This window comes from Alosa pseudoharengus, unplaced genomic scaffold, assembly GCF_046254945.1.
Source record: "Alosa pseudoharengus isolate Yale_2024_CS ecotype anadromous, Long Island Sound unplaced genomic scaffold, YU_APseudo_1.1 YU_APseudo_1.1_scf_20, whole genome shotgun sequence".
Taxonomy (NCBI): Eukaryota; Metazoa; Chordata; class Actinopteri; order Clupeiformes; family Clupeidae; genus Alosa; species Alosa pseudoharengus.
This window is the reverse complement of record NW_027468664.1, coordinates 22,419,481-22,437,280: the sequence shown is the minus strand read 5'-3', so window position 1 is coordinate 22,437,280 and position 17,800 is coordinate 22,419,481. Positions and strand designations below refer to the sequence as shown.

The 17,800-nt window shown below is 41.8% G+C and overlaps 1 protein-coding gene and 1 long non-coding RNA gene across 7 annotated transcripts in view; one reads left to right on the top strand and one right to left on the bottom strand.

Moving 5' to 3' along the window:
* Positions 1-4,136: 4,136 nt before the first annotated feature.
* LOC143136679 (uncharacterized) lies at positions 4,137-7,589 on the bottom strand. Its single transcript, XR_012989397.1, has 6 exons — positions 7,473-7,589; positions 6,491-6,607; positions 6,250-6,349; positions 5,893-5,961; positions 5,662-5,775; positions 4,137-4,214 (listed from the first exon to the last, which is right to left on the bottom strand). It is a non-coding gene; the product is annotated as an uncharacterized LOC143136679 (long non-coding RNA).
* A 4,500-nt stretch (positions 7,590-12,089) lies between these two features.
* Positions 12,090-17,800, top strand: part of LOC143136265 (plexin-C1) — an 11,231-nt gene continuing 5,520 nt past the window's right edge. Inside the window, exons 1-5 of one of the 6 annotated variants that reach the window (XM_076296872.1) lie at positions 12,090-14,216; positions 14,351-14,488; positions 14,717-14,851; positions 15,217-15,317; positions 17,328-17,522. In XM_076296872.1, coding sequence (XP_076152987.1) covers positions 14,798-14,851; positions 15,217-15,317; positions 17,328-17,522 — 350 coding nt within the window. In that variant the 5' untranslated portion in view covers positions 12,090-14,216; positions 14,351-14,488; positions 14,717-14,797. Of the gene's footprint in view, positions 14,489-14,716; positions 14,852-15,216; positions 15,318-16,775; positions 17,242-17,327; positions 17,523-17,800 lie in introns of those variants that run through there. The other 5 variants (XM_076296871.1, XR_012989287.1, XM_076296873.1 and 2 more) reach the window with 5 other exon arrangements.

Below are 17,800 nucleotides of genomic sequence, written 5' to 3'. Positions count from 1 at the left end.
AAGGGCACATCAGCGTGTTTAGTTCTGATAGGGCACTGGTCTTAGCGTGGTTACGTAAGTTAGCGAGGGCACATCAGCGTGTTTAGTTCTGATTCAGCACTGGTCTTAGCGTGGTTACGTAAGTTAGCAAGGGCACATCAGCGTGTTTAGTTCTGATAGGGCACTGGTCTTAGCGTGGTTACGTAAGTTAGCGAGGGCACATCAGTGTGTTGAGTTCTGTTTCAGCACTGGTCTTAGCGTGGTTACGTAAGTTAGCAAGGGCACATCAGCGTGTTTAGTTCTGATAGGGCACTGGTCTTAGCGTGGTTACGTAAGTTAGCGAGGGCACATCAGCGTGTTTAGTTCTGATTCAGCACTGGTCTAAGCGTGGCTACGTAAGTTAGCAAGGGCACATCAGTGTGTTGAGGTCTGATTCAGCACTCATCACATATCACCGGTCCTCGCTTCGCTCCACTGGCTCCCCAAGAGTCCCCATCCGCTACCGCATTGATTTTAAACTTCTACTGTCTACAAATCCCTCCATGGTCTGGCCCCCACGTACCTATCTGATCTTCACCACCACATCCCCTCCAGAGCACTACGGTCAGCTGACCAATTTCTGTTGGAAGTGCCCAGGTCCAGGCTAAAAACTAAGGGGGACAGAGCCATTGCAGTAGCAGCCCCAGACTCTGGAACTGTCTCCCCCTCCACATCCGTGGAGCCCAGTCTCTTAATATTTTTAAGTCCCTTTTAAAGACCAACCTCTTTTCACTTGCCTTTGATTAGTGTCTTCTTTTTATGTGCCAGTGCATAGTGTCCCCTGGCTACCTTTTTATATGTTCTCTCTTTTTTACATTATTTTAACTCCTTCAGTCATTGTCTTGTTGCCCTTTTCATTTTTTTTTTTTTTCCTTCTGCCTTAAGTCATTCTTTTGTTTATTGCACTTAGTACTTTATTGTGAAGTTCTTTGGTGCGGCTCAGCCGTCTGTAAATGCGCTATAGAAATAAAATTTGACTTGACTTGACTAGGTAGGGCACATCAGCGTGTTTAGTTCTGATTCAGCACTGGTCTTAGCATGGCTATGTAAATTAGCGAGGTCACATCAGCGTGTTGAGTTCTGATTCAGCACTCACTGGTCTTAGCGTGGCTACGTAAGTTAGCAAGGGCACATCAGCGTGTTCAGTTCTGATTCAGCACTGGTCTTAGCGTGGCTATGTAAGTTAGAGAGGGCACATCAGTGTGTTGAGTTCTGATTCAGCACTCACTGGTCCACAGGGTCAAGGGTTATCTCCCTCTTAGGAGGGTCTGGGGCAGGGACCTCCTCCTCTCCTTGGGGGGCTCTGGGAGCTGTGGTGTTGGGGCCAGTGAAGTGAGTGGGGGTCTCCACTTCTGGGGAGGGCAGGGTGACCAGCGCAGAGGTTGCAGGGGTATCTGGGGTGACCAGAGGGCTGGGGGTCTCCAGACAGGGGACCTCCTCCTCAGTGGTCTCCACTGTCCTAGAGGTCTGGAGTCAAATGGAAATAAACTTATTTTAGAATCCAAAGAAAAAAAAGTTTGCAGAGCTGACTAAGCCCTTTTGTGTCTTCTTAAACTCATTTTAGTTTTCAAAGTCAAAGCATCCACATTCAGCAATCAAACAAATTAATATAAATATATTTGTTTGACATGTGTCACACAAGACAGTAGAGCCAGACTTTGATTATGAACGGCTAATTAAATGGCTGTTAGTCAGGTGAAGAATGCTCCTAAAGCTGTAGGGGTAACAGAGAGGAAGTGCATCTGTGTTGTCATGGTTACCTGAGGGACATCTTTGGCCAAAGGCTCCTGGCTGGCCACAATATCCCTGAAGAAGACATGAGGACTTTAGTCAACTCACACACACACACACACACACACACATACACACAGTAACACACACACACATAAGCAGTAACACAGTAACACACACAGACAAACACTCTCAGAGTGTAACAGAATCTCTTTAAGTTTCGCTGATGAACGCTTACGTCTCGGGGATGACAGCGTCCCCAGTCTTTCTCTTTTTAAAGAGCCTCAACTCAACTCAACTATTTGTGTGTGCTTTGGACAATGGCGTCAAATCCCATAACCATATTTATATAGGGCCTACATATGGCCATTAGCAATGATCACTTCACCAACACACACACAGACACACACACACACACAAGGCCTTTTCACACAGAGATCACTCTATATTTGCGGGAAGAGGAGACGTCTTTTTGCCGCAACGTGTGTCTGAAAACGAGGTGAAAATTTGCCGGCCTGCTGATCTGTTCACATGATGCGGCATTTTGGGGAGCCAGGAGGCAGGATCAGCTAGCAAATTAAAATGTGACGTGCAACAGGGGGCGTGTAGAGTGATAGTCGTAGGCCTTATTATGCGTGGGCCTTAAGTTGCAGTAGGTGTGTGATTTCCAAAACCATGGCGGGAGAACCGATTGCACTTTGGTTAGCTTGCATTTGCTTTGCTGTTGCTTAGAATGTTAGATTATTGCGATAGATGTCTTCAGACAATAAAAAGTAATTTGGAAGGGAAATTGAAGAGAAGAGTTGCCCCCTGCGTTGACCGTGATTCCCCTTTGAAAATCAGAGGTTCACAGGCTACTGTGGCCTTGGTCAGTGGTGCCGCCAGCCGTAGCCTAATACTGTACGCACTGTGCATACAATTTATTCATGAAATCATATTTACAACAATAAAAATAGCTTAGCAGTAGGCCTACTGTCTTAATTGAAACATGCTTTGGCGCACAAATGATAGCCTAGGCCCTAGGGCAAAGAGAATGGACATCTCAACATAAGGATACATTAGAAGATGATGATTGGTGTAAACTTTTCAAATTCGGACTGTCTTGTCCTTCCAGTGCTCTCCAGACTGCCAGTGGATTCTCCGGGTTGGTCAGTTATTAAGAACTTTTGGTGTTGCATCGTGAAGACACAGCTGTGCGCAGTTGTCACGCGGGTCATCTTTGCCCCTTGGACATTTTCAGCCGTTTGGAAATTGGACTAATTTTATTTTTAATTTGTATTTATTTTATTTATTAATTTGTTTCTTGTATGTCTTGGTGTCACGGGTACGCTGGCGACTACGCCGCTCCGTCCGGCATCTTTTGTGTTTGTTATTTCTTAAATGTATGTCTTGGTGTCATGGGTACGCTGGCGACTACGCCGCTCCATCCGGCATCTATTGTTAGTCTGTGTCAATGACTGTCTTATATGTGAAGCGCTTTGGGTTGCACTCTGTGCATGTTAAATGCGCTATACAAATAAATCTGACTTGACTTGACTTGACTTTGTCACACGACGTGATAAGCAGTTCTGGCGCTTAAAAACGCAACGTTCCATTCAGTCATACATCATTCAAGCTAGGGCTAGTGCTCCTCATGAAAAGAAAACAGCAGCTTAATATTTTTCAGGTGTTTAACAGTTGGCCTAGGCACACTGTTAGCAGTTATGCCGAAGGCAGTGAGATTATTAGGCATTGCATCCTGTCACTCTGTTTGGAACATCGCAGTTCGCAGGGATTAAAGTTTAAAAAAAATCCTGAGCCTGAACTTTTTTTATGTGGGTGGTGGGTCATTGGTGGCAGCCCCAAACCATAAGACTGCGGGACATCTTTCAATTCTAGCATGTGCTGACCCTGCTGGCATTTCAACATTGATTCAACGTTGAACAAACGTTATATACCAAGGGTGAATCAACGTTGAATTATGAGTTGGATTTGCAAATCGAATCAACGTTGATATCGCAACATTGTTTCAACATCTGCCTTTTCAACATAGTTGAACACATGTTGAAAGCCTCAACAGTGAATCACTGTTGAATATGATATATTGCAACATTGAAACAACACAGTAAAATCCAACATGGTTAAAGCCTCAACTACAAATTACCGTTGAATAAACGTTGATATTGCAACATTGCTTCAACATTTTACCTTTAATAGCCTATGCAACTTGCAGTAGGCCTATCACACAGAAAAATGATAAACACCTTCATCAAGAACCAGTCAACTAATATATTTTTTTACATTATTTTATTTTGTTTTATGTTTTACAACATAAATGATCTATCCAATATGTATACCGATGGCATCATTCAGCAACAGCAGAATGATTCCGACGGCCACCACCACCCACCCTCTCCGGTGCATACTTCAAATATCTTCCCATGGTGTCCATTATTCGGGTCAGGGTGGTTCGCTGAAGACAGCATCTAAAGAGGAAACAACAAACCATTATTGTCAAAAACTAGTGAAAAAGCCTGTGGACATTCTCTGGGATTTGAATCAGGGATATTCCGATCACTGAACTTCCAAATAACGTCCATCAGTCACACTGTGTGAAGTAAGCGGCGCCAGAGAATGTCTAATAAGGGCTCTGGCGGCGCCCTAATTAGCAAGTTCATAGCTAGCTAATGTTACGCGGTTTCTAAACTAAAACATTTTTTGTCACATACAGCAAACATCACCTCATCATCCGCTACTTGCCTGTCCCCTGAATACCATGTAAAAAAAACGTGGTCTCTGTTGACAGCCCAGGCTCCAAAAACGGCCTGGTCTAGTCTGGACCATGAAACATAACAAACTGTTCCAGCCAGGGGAGGGAGGGGCGAGCTAGCTCTCGGTTTTGTTTGAACATCAACAGAACCCAACATCTCTTGGAGCACCTGCAAACTACTACTAGCACCTGTAATGCAAGCTTGTGTGACAAATAAAAGCAAACCTACACTAGCAGCCTCGAAGTCAGGTGCAATAGTGAGAAGTAAAGCAGATACACCACCATTATAAAGTTTGGGGTACACTTAGAAATGTCCGGTGCATTTCTTTTGATAAAGAGGACCTTTTTTAAAGGCCGTGTTGCAGGGTTCATTTTGGGCACATTTTGCTTGTTGGTAATAAACATTTAAACTGTTATCCATTGTATTTGATGTTGTTGGGCATCACAAAACGGAATATAATACGAAAAAGCAGGTACTATTTCACAGCGGTTTGAAGTGATTCTCCCCCCCCCAAAGCATTGCATTACGTCACCTTAGGGAGGCTACAGACCAAAGCCCACCTTGAGACCCTTGAAAGTAACGAGAGAGGAGAAAAGAGAGACGAGTAAGGGAGTGTTCAGCAGTAGATAGCGCAGATTATAGATAAATAGATATAGATAGCCTAGATAGATATATAGACAGGTAAATAGATAGCTAGATAGATCATGTCATCTGCTGGTCGCGGGGTGAGCTCGACCAGCGGCCAAAATGCACTCGCTTCCCTAGTTACAGCAGCTCTAAATTGATATCAGGCAACGTTATTACCATTGGTAGATCATAGGGTAGCTGTGATATAAATGCTGTGATGAAATTTGAAGTGTAAATATACAAACTTCATGTTGAAAGTGTAACCGCGATGTCCATTGGAATGCATTGAAATGACTGAAGCGCAGATCATGTAGCCCCCAACGTGACGTCATCACCGAATTGCTTAAAAAAACCCTGCTAATGCTAAAAACAACAAAAACTGGCATTTAACACCATTTGGAGACATTTTTAAAAATTATATACATATATTGAGCGCTTTATGTACCCATTAATCAACAGTGGTGGTTAACCTGCAACACAGGCTTTAAAGTGACCCAACACGTCTAAGCAGCAGTATGTCTGTGTGATGTCATACCTAATTGCAACATTGCCTGCAGCAGCTCTTGCCTTCTTGCTTACACCACCTTTCCTCCCCCATCTGACTTGCAATAGCAGCTTCTGGCTCCAGGCTGGGACTGCTGGATAGCACCTAAAAAAAATAAAACAGCAATTGCCATACATTTTGTTATTGTTGATAAAGGTCAAAATTATAGCATCAAAAAAATAAGGTAAGTCAATCAGGTGTACAAACAAAAATGATAATTACCTTCTGAAGGCACCCTTGCCACCATCACCATCAATGTTAAGTCTTGATATCAGTTTACTTGTGAGGGCTCTGCCAGTAAAAGATGAGTAAAAGATAAGATTAAACAAAACGATGCATCCTGTACAATAAATTGAATTGCAGTACAATTACAGAAATAATGATTATGATCAGTTTGGCAGATATTCACAACACTACTAACATTACCACCAAGACAATGGTAAAGTGGCTAAATTGCAAAATTCAAGACTATTTTAAGTACATAGCACATATGTCAAGCAAATTAGAGCATGCATAATAACATAACCCATAGCCCTCACCATGGAACAAAAAAAATACATTCAAAACACAAACACTTACACCACGTTGAAGGCAGCAGCCATGGCTATCAGACATCATCAAGTAGCAGGTAGTGCCATCCAGACGGACTGACATTGCCCTGGATAATTGATGGAGCCCACTACAGTCATAACAACAAACAGACACATGAAAAGAGGGGATAAACTAAACACAGTTACAGACACAAATACATGCTTACACATTATAATGCTATATGCGATTCTACGTGTGTGTGTGTGTGTGTGTTTGTGTGTGTGTCTACCTGGTGAGTGAACTCTCTTGCGGGCTTGGAACTTCTTCAGTATGGAAGTGGCACACATTTGGAATATTCCAGAATGCACTCAGCGTTCTCAGGGCAGCAGTCTTCACAACACACCGACTGCAAACAGAGGGAACATATGGAGACTAAGATGAATAAATTCCAAAACACAGAACATGAAAAGACCATCACTGAAGCACTACTTCACTCACATGCATCCTAAATAAACACATGCCTCAGTGCAAGTCAGGTACATCAAACAAGGGCCAAATAAGGGCTAAGAAATGAAAAACATGTAGCCTAACACTACCTTTCACAAACTAAAGATCCCTTTACTTGTTGGCATACCCACTCATCATACTCGCCCCCATTCACATCCAATATATGACAGGTCTGTTAATGAACATGGCTATAACGTTACTAAACTGCAGTTCCTTAAGTCAGTGGGTATAGATATAACATATATGACTTTATTCATTTGTTTGACAGGTCATCTTTCCAGTTAACACGTTATAGCAACACTACATGTATATTATGTATGTATAATAATGTAAAAATAATGTTACCTACCTATGTCCCATGGAAGTTCGCAAGGTAACCGTTATTACTGCTACTTAACGTTAACAACCTTCATATGTGTCTGTAACGTTAGCCTGCATGGTAACAGCCACTTTAAATGTAGCTAAGTTAACGTTAGCTATATAACTTACTTGCGCCTGATATTTCATTCAAACTAAAACTCTACATTCATAGCGACATCACAGACAGATAGATATGATATATGATATAAACTAACATTCCTGACTATTCCTACTATTCCACACAACAATGAAGTTAGTTAGTAGCTGGTAAAGTTAGCTCGCTAGCTAATTTCTAGCTAATTCTAACATGACTAACAGCTTTGGTTAACATTCCATTATGAAAACAATATATTTCGAATAAATTCCCGTTTTCAATTGGCATACAAAAGTACTGTAATTCTTACCTTATGATAACGGCAGAGTTTCTACAGCTTACACATGCAGTCAGATGCATGACAGAACAGTGACTGTTAAAGTCACTGGTGGGCTCAAGTTCAAAAAAGTCAGTCAGCGGTCAGGGGTGGGGGATGGGGGTTGCTGGGTGTGTGCACATGCGCTTATCAAGAGGCATAAGCATCCGTTAAAATCGTTGCATTTCAGACTGTTACATTGAAATGGCTACCAAACTGATTAGAAGTGTCAAAAAAATGAAACATTAGCCTAGTCTAGTCGGCTATTATTACTAGCCTAATTATGATTATTAACATGATTGTTCATGGTGTGACATATATTTCATATCAAATTGACGCCTTTTCTTGATATCAAATCAATTTGGTTTAACATCCATGCTGATTTCGTTGATTTCGTATTTTACGACCATTTGTCAACATTTTACATTAAAACAGTGTTTCAACATTGTTTCAACATTGACAAAACAACTGACATTATTTCACCTATAATTCAACATTGATTTTCTTGACCTTTTTACAACCATTTAACATTGAACGTTGTTTCACTGTTTGTCTACATATCCTTTTACAACCATTTAGCATTAAACATTGTTTCAACATTGTTTCAACATTGACGCAACAACTGACGTTATTTCACCTATATTTCAACGTTGAAGGTCGGTCGTGTGCCGGCTGGGGAGGCATTGGCTATATGCATTTTCCTGCTCCCCAGGTGTTGCGTTTTTACTGCATTCTCATCATCATCAAAAAAACGAACGAGGACATTGAGGACTTTGTTCATGTTTGTGTTGGTGGCTTCATCGACATAGGAAAACATGCAGTTTTTTAGCTTTTTCGAAATACGTCTTTTAAACTCTGGTGTTATGCCGTGTGTGTTCAAATAGCTGCATGCTGATTAGATATTGACAGTTTAGTCCAGGGGTATACAAACTTTTTGACTCAAGGGCCACATTGGGTTTTGAAAATTGGCCGGCGGGCCACACAACAAAAAAAAAAATAATAATAATTTTTATATATATATTTTGTTGTGTGGCCCGCCGGCCAATTTTTTTTATCAGAATAAACAGCAGACCTTAGGGACCGTTCGTTATTTATAAACGGGGTCACCGGAGGAAAATAGGAGAGGGTCATGTCTTTTTATTCTTTGTTGAGGGGAGGGTCACCTAACTTTTTTTTGTCTAGAAGGGAGGGTCACCCATCTTTTGTATTAATGAAAACAGCAAAAAATCAAAGTGGCTTGTTTGATTGTTGATTTCTGTCGCCATATAACGTTCTCTTTCGTTCCATAGCTCTGTCAACATTGAACAATGAAAATAAGGGAGATTTCCCGGGTTTCTCACGCAAAATACGGAAAATGTCAACATTCGTCCCCATTAACGTTGAAAGGGTTGGAGCAACAAAGTAGCCTACTTTATTCACGCCTAACAGCCTATATCCATTTGGTCAACTTTATCCAGCCCTAAAAAAGCTAAATTTAACTTTGGTTTACTTGTAGTTTACAGTGTAGCCTAACTTTAAACAGTCTGCATGCTTAACATAGCCTAAAGCATACTTGTGCTTCATTCATCCACACATCCAGCTCCTAACGTTTTGACAAGCATTTCTACCAATTGACGATCTCTAGCTTATCTGTCTCCATCCTTTCTGTTTTTGTTGTTTGCAAAAAAATATATAGGCCTAGTATTTATTGGTAACCAGCAACAAGTGCAATTTGTTATTCGCTGTCATTCTCTCTCCTGTCAACAAAAACGTTCCAAGTAGCAGTGCGTAATTCTGCTTCATAAAGTTGAACAAATACATTTGGTCATATAAATAGCCAGTTTATGGTCTACAGTGTAGTTGGTAAGTTATGGTAGGCCAACTTGGAGTGAATATACAGGGGGAATTCTTTGTCTAGCTGAGTAGCCTGGCAGGGGCGCACGTAGGCATAGCCTACGGCCGAACACTGCAAGCGCTAATAATTCGTGCTCTCACGACAACCACGTCGTTAATTTAAATAGGCCTAGGTTAACATCACTCTGAGTTCGCATTCAAGCAAGCAAAACGATGATTTGAATACATCTGTTTCTCTGGAAGGGCAAGGGGTAACAACAGGACAACACAGAGACAGGCCAGAATGCAGGACTAATGTTATGAGAGTATTACACTAATATGGGAAAAATATATTAAAACGGCAAGACAGCGGGGAAACGTTAAAATGATAAACCCGGAAAAAGTTGGCATGTTAGGTATTTTTCGGTCCCTGTGATTATTTGTGAAATTGTGCAAACGGCCTGTTCAAGTCATTTGAGAAGGAAGAAGTGTAGCAAGCTCCCAAATTGACGCTCCTCTGAGAAATTGAGTTTTGGATAATGTTCAGCTTCGGCAGCTTTACAATGACTGAGGAAGCCTAGAGACCATAGCAACAAGTTCATGTGTTGAATTTGTTATTACCCAGTGTGCTTTGTTGAATGGTCTCAATGCTTTATTGTTCTATTCCATGTGAATAATTACTAGAGGAGTAACTTTTCAAGTAGGCTAATGCAGTTGCAGGAAGTGTGCATTTAGTTTCCATTGTGTTTCCACAACAATGTTAGTGAGTAAATCTACTGAAATGGCCACCATCTTGGTGAAGTGTGATGTGTAAGATCAGAAAGCAGAGGTTGTTTTAGGGCGGTAGCATGATGTGTTTTCATAGCGCGTAAGAGCGTCGGCGGAAGACATTGACAATTGGCTGGGGAAGGTCATGTCATTTATGAAAATAATGCTGCTGGAGGGTCGTTGAAAATTATATAGCAGGCAGGGGAGGGTCATGCAACTTTTGATCGAGGCACTTAAAATTCCTCCGGTGACCCCGTTTATAAATAACGAACGGTCCCTTACCGAACACAAAGGTGTAAAGCATTCCCCTGGGCCAACTTCCCCGAAAGCATCTTAAGCCTAAGAGCGTCGTAAAGTCCCTCTTACGAACGTCTTAAGATTTGCCGACTGTTTCCCGAAACCATCGTAGCTTAAGAGCGTCTTGAAAACACTCGTAGATCTACGAGTGCTCCAGAGTACTCGTTACCGGCTAAGAGCGTCTTAACAGTACTTCTCACTGAGGTCACCAACAGGACATACAGAGGAATTACAACTTAGAATACATAATCCAACTTACGTTCCCATTCTTTATTGTGTTTACCTGTGATGAATCAGATTTTAGCGTGCAAAATAGCCTACATTTAATGGTCATAATAATGTGATGAAAAGCGGACAAAAATGCAATCAAGTTATGAAACGAGAGGTTGCCAGAATAGTTTGACATTATCTTTGCTAAGTGAATATTTTATTAGGCCTATGAGGTAAAAAGCAGAGAAAGCAACATGTGGTTTAGTCTGTAGCCTACTGCATCAAAATCTAAGCCTACACATTTCCTCTCTTTCTTACTCGACTTCTTTCTTATCTTCAAACGTGTTCTTAAGTGATACCGCGAAAAATTATTGCATGGTGCAACAATCTAAGTGTTTCTATTGGTGTGAATTAATGTGTAGATCCGAAGTTTAAATGGTAGGTCTATAGCTGTGACGTGCAGTCACCTGACATCACCGTCAAATCAGAGGATATTTCAGAACTATTAACGTGGACAGCTCCCCTTAAGAGCATCTTAAGAGCAGTGCACGCGCGTTCACGCTACGAGCATGTTCGGGAAACAGTCGGAAAAACCAAACGAACGATCGTAAGATGAATCGTAGAAAACCCTCTTAAGAGCGTGTCTCCGTCGTTATCGGGGAAGTGGGCCCTGTACAGTTAGCCATTCCAGAGTAATCCGGTTTTAAATTTGCAGCAATGTATGCATGTCTCTTTGGGGTTCACAATGTGTTTAAATTGTTCAATAGGCCTACATGATTTTATAACAGGCCAAATACAAAATGAATGTTACAAATATCGCCTAGATATCTGTAAGCCTTACAATCAGAGGATATAGGCTAGGGCAGACAGACGCTCATGAATTCATGCTTTGTTTTATCGCTGGATTTTAGGATAGCCTATTATGGCAACCGATTGCATTCCGAGCTACAGTCAACTCTAGCAGGCATTAAATGACTGGAGACTTTGTGAATTTAAAGATTGACATAATGTGCTGTCTCTGCTATTGCTGCTTTTGATCAGTTAGATTTATTTGCAATCTCCTGTGGTGGGCTGGACATAGCATCGAAATGCCCGCCCAGATTCCCCTTTCTGCCTTGACCCATTCCCACTGGTGCCGGAACGAAAAAACTCGGCAAAATGTCTAGGGTGCTTGGTAGTAAATTTGGCGAGACACTTTGTCCAGCCGTTCCGCCTCGGTCTATGTGAAAGGGACAGTCTTTCCGTGATTCTGGTACATGAAATCGCGGCGATTTTGGCAGTGTGCCTTATGTAGCAGAATCGCGGAACGACAGCGACACAATAGTTTACCTCTCTGGGGTTGAAACAGGCTCTGGCTGGACTTTCCTCTTCTAAATACAGAAAGTTGATACATCAGGATTATAGATATAGATATAGATATCAAAGCCATTATTATTTTTTAAATATAATTTTATGTTATTATTATTATTATTATTATTATTATTATTATTATTATTATTATTATCGCTGTTGTTAACTTTTACCTTCCTAAGAGGAAAACACGGGCAGCAAAGCATCTTGTCGAACTGTGGTCACCTCAATCAATCACTAATCCAATTATGAATGGATGACAAATTTCAGCCCGCTTTTATATTCACTCTGTGACAGGTTCATGACGTAACAAACAGTCTTTGTGACGTTTATTCTGAACCTGATGTTCCATACATTCGCCTGAGTCTTTTATAGCGCATTTTATGCACAGTGCAATCCAAAGTCTCAAGACATAAACAAACAAATGCACAAATGAATTGTGTGTGTGTGTGTGTGTGTGTGTGTGTGTGTGTGTGTGTGTGTGTATCTATTTTATCAAATACAATAAAAACGCACGATGGAGTGGCGTGACTCGTTAGTGTACGCGTACCCGAACCGTAACCTATACTTCAAACTTCAAGACATAAACAAAACAAATGAATAAATAATAAACATAAAATAATAAAAATAAAAATCCATGTGTGAAATCAGTACATTGGTTAGGCCTACACTGAAACAGATGAAGTGTAGCCTACATGGGGCAAAGGTTAGATAAGATAGAGTAAGGTAAATTTGTGTCATCACACAGGGCTGATCAAAGACTTTGGAGACTGACATTTTCCATTCAATATACAAAAAAAAATCCACGACTTTCTCTATTCTCTAGTATTATTAAATAACTTTAATATCTCTCATGAGTCATGACAGTATTGTTTTGCCCTCCCAGCCATTGTTTCTTAAACTATTGGCCGGTCAACGACGTGGAGTGGTCCGCAGGGCCTTGGTCAAAATATGGCGAGTGCTATTATGTCACTTGTCCGACAATTTGGGGCTGATCATGGAACCACGCGGATAGATAAAGAAAGCTTAGGTTTTCATGACATGATCAGGAAATGCTTCCTATTTGTGTGTCATCAAACATAGAGGCATACAATTAGGTGGTGGTATGAGCGCTCCTTCAGTGTGCGCGTTTGCGCGAGAGAAACTGAAACAACTCGAGCTCCATGACCCCAGAGTCTGACATGACCGGACATCAGGTCCAGACGTGAAAGACTTACTCAGTGGATGCGGAAGTTAAAACTTCCCTGTGCCAAATTGTGGGTCTAAATTACTTTTTATAGTCCTATCTTTGATGAGACGCAACTGACGGCGCTACTCGGGTCATCATGTCCATCACGCTCCGACAGATGTAGCTAAAGTTTGACACAAAATGGAAGCTACTTTTATTGCAGTTCTTCTGGCTGTTTGCAGGTGCGCTCTCTGTAAAGAGTCACACATCTTTGATGGGGATGTTGTTAATTTCGCTGTTGGGGTCGAGAAACTGTTCGTCCTTACGGATACTCAGCTTCACCAGATAAGGCTCGACCTCAGTTCAGAGACGCGGAAAGAAATATCAAATGCAACAGCTTCAAACAAAGTGATGACTTTAGTTCCTTTCATCAGTAATGGCTCAGTGATAACATGTGGATCATACGACTGCGGATACTGTGAAGTTCTTGACATCAATAATATTTCCAAGACGATACACAAGGAATTATTCGGCATTGGAGCATACCCAAACATAGCGGTTATTATTGACCATGGACACGGAGATAACAAATACTTACTGGTGGGCAAAAACACAGAAAAGTCAGAATGTGACACCAGTGGTTCGATAACACTGCGTGACACAAAAGATGGACAGTTTGGGGGGATTTTCTCTAAAAAAGATATTCGTTGTAGTCCATTCTCAAGCATCCAAAATATTCGTGGCACCGAGGTCGAGTTTGTCGATGGTTTCCAGCATACTGCGTCCTCACATGTATATCTACTTTTGAATGAAAATAGAGGTCCAAAGTCGACAGTGAAGCTTTTGAGTCTGGACAGTAAATACACAGAGGACGGAAAATACACCAAAGCTGGTACATTTACAACCCTCCGAGGTGCAGTTCTGCAGTGTTGTGAAAGCGATGTAGTCACACCGTGGAAGCTTCTGTCCTCCGGTGTTATTCCAGGAGAGTCGCCCATCCTTTGGGCAGGTGTCTTTCAGACGAATCCCGGAGATACCGTGGTGGCGATTTTCGACATCAGCCGATCGCGCACAGCACCTGTTTCTGGTTTCTGTACAGAGGTGACGCGTGTCCACTAAGCCACGAAGAAAAGGTCAGACAAGAACTAATATTTCTTATCAATGCCCTTAATGCGGATAGCTGGCAGCTCTACATTTAATAGTATCCTTTACAAGTGAAATGTCCAGTGTGGATAAACTATGACCCATATGTTTCTCTCTATTATAGTCTAATAAAACCACGGATAAAGTTCTCAGGCCCGCTGCTGTGGTGTTCAGGAACAGCTCCATCACATCTGTCGCTGCCTTGAAGAGCAACTCCTGGATTGTTCTTTTCTTTGGCACTAAAACTGGACTGCTGATCAAGGTTGGTAATAATTTCACAAATACATTTTGTGTATCTTGTACTACAGCACTTCACAAGAGATCTCTGTTTATTGACAGTTCATTGTGATCTGTTCATTAAAGATCAAATGCAGAGACCACCACCATGTGGTTTTGCAACTCCAATGAGGTTTCTCCCATGATTTACATTGCTCTAAGATTTATTTTGACTGGAGAAAGGGCCTCCATCATTTGGTTATTTGTATTCCAGGTTGCTTTAGACGAGTCCCTCAAACCTGGCTGCCCTACTGTGTTGTACAGTTCAGGGGAGGGTCAAACGTTTTTACCCAAGATGCTCTTTGCTCAAGTGAATGCCACAGCCATTTTCATTGCCCAGGGAAACCAGGTGTGTGTGTTTGTGTGTGTGTGTGTGTGTGTGTGTGTGTGTGTGTGTTTTTAAAGTGGTTAATCTGGAAGGAAACTCAAAGATCTGACAATACTTACATGAGAGAAATATGCTGATTCTTTTTTTAGATTGATGACATGGTTCTTCTGTGTGTGTGTGAGCGTGCATAATGTATGTTTGTGCATGTGTGTGTGTGCGTGTGTGTGTGTGTGTGTGTGTGTGTGTGTGTGTGTGTGTGTGTGTGTGTGTGTGTGTTTGTGTGTGTGTATGTGTGTGTGTGTGTGTGTGTGTGTGTTTGTGTGTGTATGTATGTGTGTGTGTGTGTCTGTGTGTGTGTGTGCGTGTTTGTGCATATGCACGTGTAGATGATAAAGGTCCCTGTGGCTCGGTGTGGTGTGTATCAGACTCTGGGGGACTGCTGGTCGGCCCTGGACCCCTTCTGTGGCTGGTGTGTGTCTCAAAGCAGGTGAGAGGCTTACACACCTTCCCACACACACTTTAGATGTTGGATGCTAAATCCAGTTTGGCTATACCTGTTGCATCTGACCTGCACTGCTCCCCTGCTCAGACTAAACTCCCAGTGGAGCACTAGAGCAATAAAAAATACAATATTGTATTCAATATTCAAAAATACATCAAAATGTATCTTAAAATAAAATATCAAATACCCTAATTTTAAGTGTATTAAAATAAACTACAAAATACAGTAGCCACGGCATATATCAAAATAAAATACTGTATTTTTATTTTGAAAATACTAAATACTCTTTAAAGGGAGCATTAACTCACTTTGCAAACCTTTCATATCTGTCTATTTAATCTATTCCTTCATCACTACACTGACTTAGTTGATTAAGTGGACAGTGTTTGAAAGCAACAGATTTTCTCTGCTTACGATGCATGCCATACATCTGCAAACAGATCGACTACGCTGACCTGCCTCTTATATTTCATAGCAATGGCGTAACTATAGTAGGTGCAGCAAGTGCAGTCGCACCAGGGCCCGTGACCTCCCGGGGCCCGTCGCTACCCCCGCCCTTTTTTTTTTTTTTAGAACTTTAGAATGTTAGAGCACGGAGAGTGAAGCGTCACTTTGACGATCTATCGGAAGATGAGCGCTTAACCGATGCAGAGAGATACTTCAAAGTGCAGGTATTTAATGCAACTCTGGACATCATAATCAGTCAGCTCTCCCAAAGATTTGCAAGTATGCGGGAAACTTGTCATGTGTTTGAGTCTTTACGTCCTACCCTTCAACTCGCAGGTGATGATGAACTGCTTGAAAAGGCAAGACGTTTGTCAGACCATTATAGCAGGGACATTGCACCGACATTCCAAACACAACTCCTCTCATTCAGGTCTTGCTTTAAAGCAGAGATTTCACAGAAGTCATCTATTTTTCAACTTGCCAAAATGCTGGTGGTAGATTGACAGTGTACATCCACATTCGGGCTCATGTTGTTTCTGACATTGCCTGTGACTGTGGCAACAGCTAAGCGATCTTTTTCCAAACTCAAACTTATTAAGACCTATACCTATAAGCAGCATGGGGCAGGAGAGGCTCCGTGGGTTAGCTATCCTGTCCATTGAAAATACGAGAGCGAGAGCATTAAATATTGGGAACATCGTTGACGATTTTGCACAACGAAAGGCTCGTAAGATGCCCTTCTTCTAATGGCCTAATTCACGCATATTGGGGATTGTATGCATATGAATGATTTTATTTGGTTTCTGGACGGTTAAATAAGTTAGGCTACATTAAGTTTTGTTTCTGCGCAGTGCGAGTTTATAAGCAAGCAATACGCTTGCAGTTTCAGCAGAGGGTTGAAGAAGCGCATTGAGTGTTCCCATAATTCCATGCGAGTTGATGTTAATGCAGTAATATTAGATTACCCTGGCCTGCAGGCTGTTAATAAAATTATTTTTTCATATTTTTTACATGTAATGGATATGTAGTCGTGTGTTTTTTATTTGAAATTGTAATCTGTAACTACTAAACTACTTCGGTGCCTCAGGCCCTTTGCATAAACAATTGAAGTCGCCCTTAATGTGTATTGCATGTATCAGAGCTAATTCATCCTGGGCCAAAGTTCGTTGGTATGGGGCCCGCTTAGCGCTCTCGCACCTGGGCCCACCATTGGCTTGTTACGCCACTGTTTCATAGCCTAAGTACTAAATCACCCAAACACTGATGTGCTCAAAAAGTCATAACCGAACTTGGCAAGTGGCACATACTAACTACAGAATCTATCGAGAGCTACAGAATGTGGGCTTAAAGCAAGAGAATGCAGTTCCATACATGGCCGAAACAGTGCTGTCACCAAAGGAAGGAACCTGGAATCAGTCACAAAGGTCCGTTTCCAACGAAACATGGACTGCAATCCAAAAGAGTAGGTACCTTTCCTTGCCATGGGAAAACGTTTGAACTGACTGTGTGAAATGTGTGATCTAATTTCCTGTTTTGTCACATGACCAGATCCCCAGTGTTGTCCCATTCTGGAAACTCCAGTTCCCATGAGTCTCTGACGTTCCACATTCCAAGCAGAACTGTAAGAGGTGCCATGAGAGTGTGTGTGCTCACGCCGGATGGACAGTGTCATGGCAACGCCAAACTCACCTACGACTCCCCGCCGACCTGCAGCCATCTGAAACCAAAGACCACTTGGGCCAGGTGAGGACTTTCTCTTCCTCAGATATTGGCATACATAGAGTGTATGGCATACATGACATATAGACTCCTTTAAAGTCCTACTTAAAATGAAGGTGTATTCACCCCCGACCCACCTGCAGTGTGACATAGTCTGGTGACCAGGGATGGATTACTGAACAGCCTACCAGGCCCTGAAGCTCAAGCCTCTGTTTTGAGGTCACTACTATGTTCTCCACCCCTGATATCTGAATAGGGCCCCACAGGCCACACTACGTCTGATAATCATGATTTGTAATCGG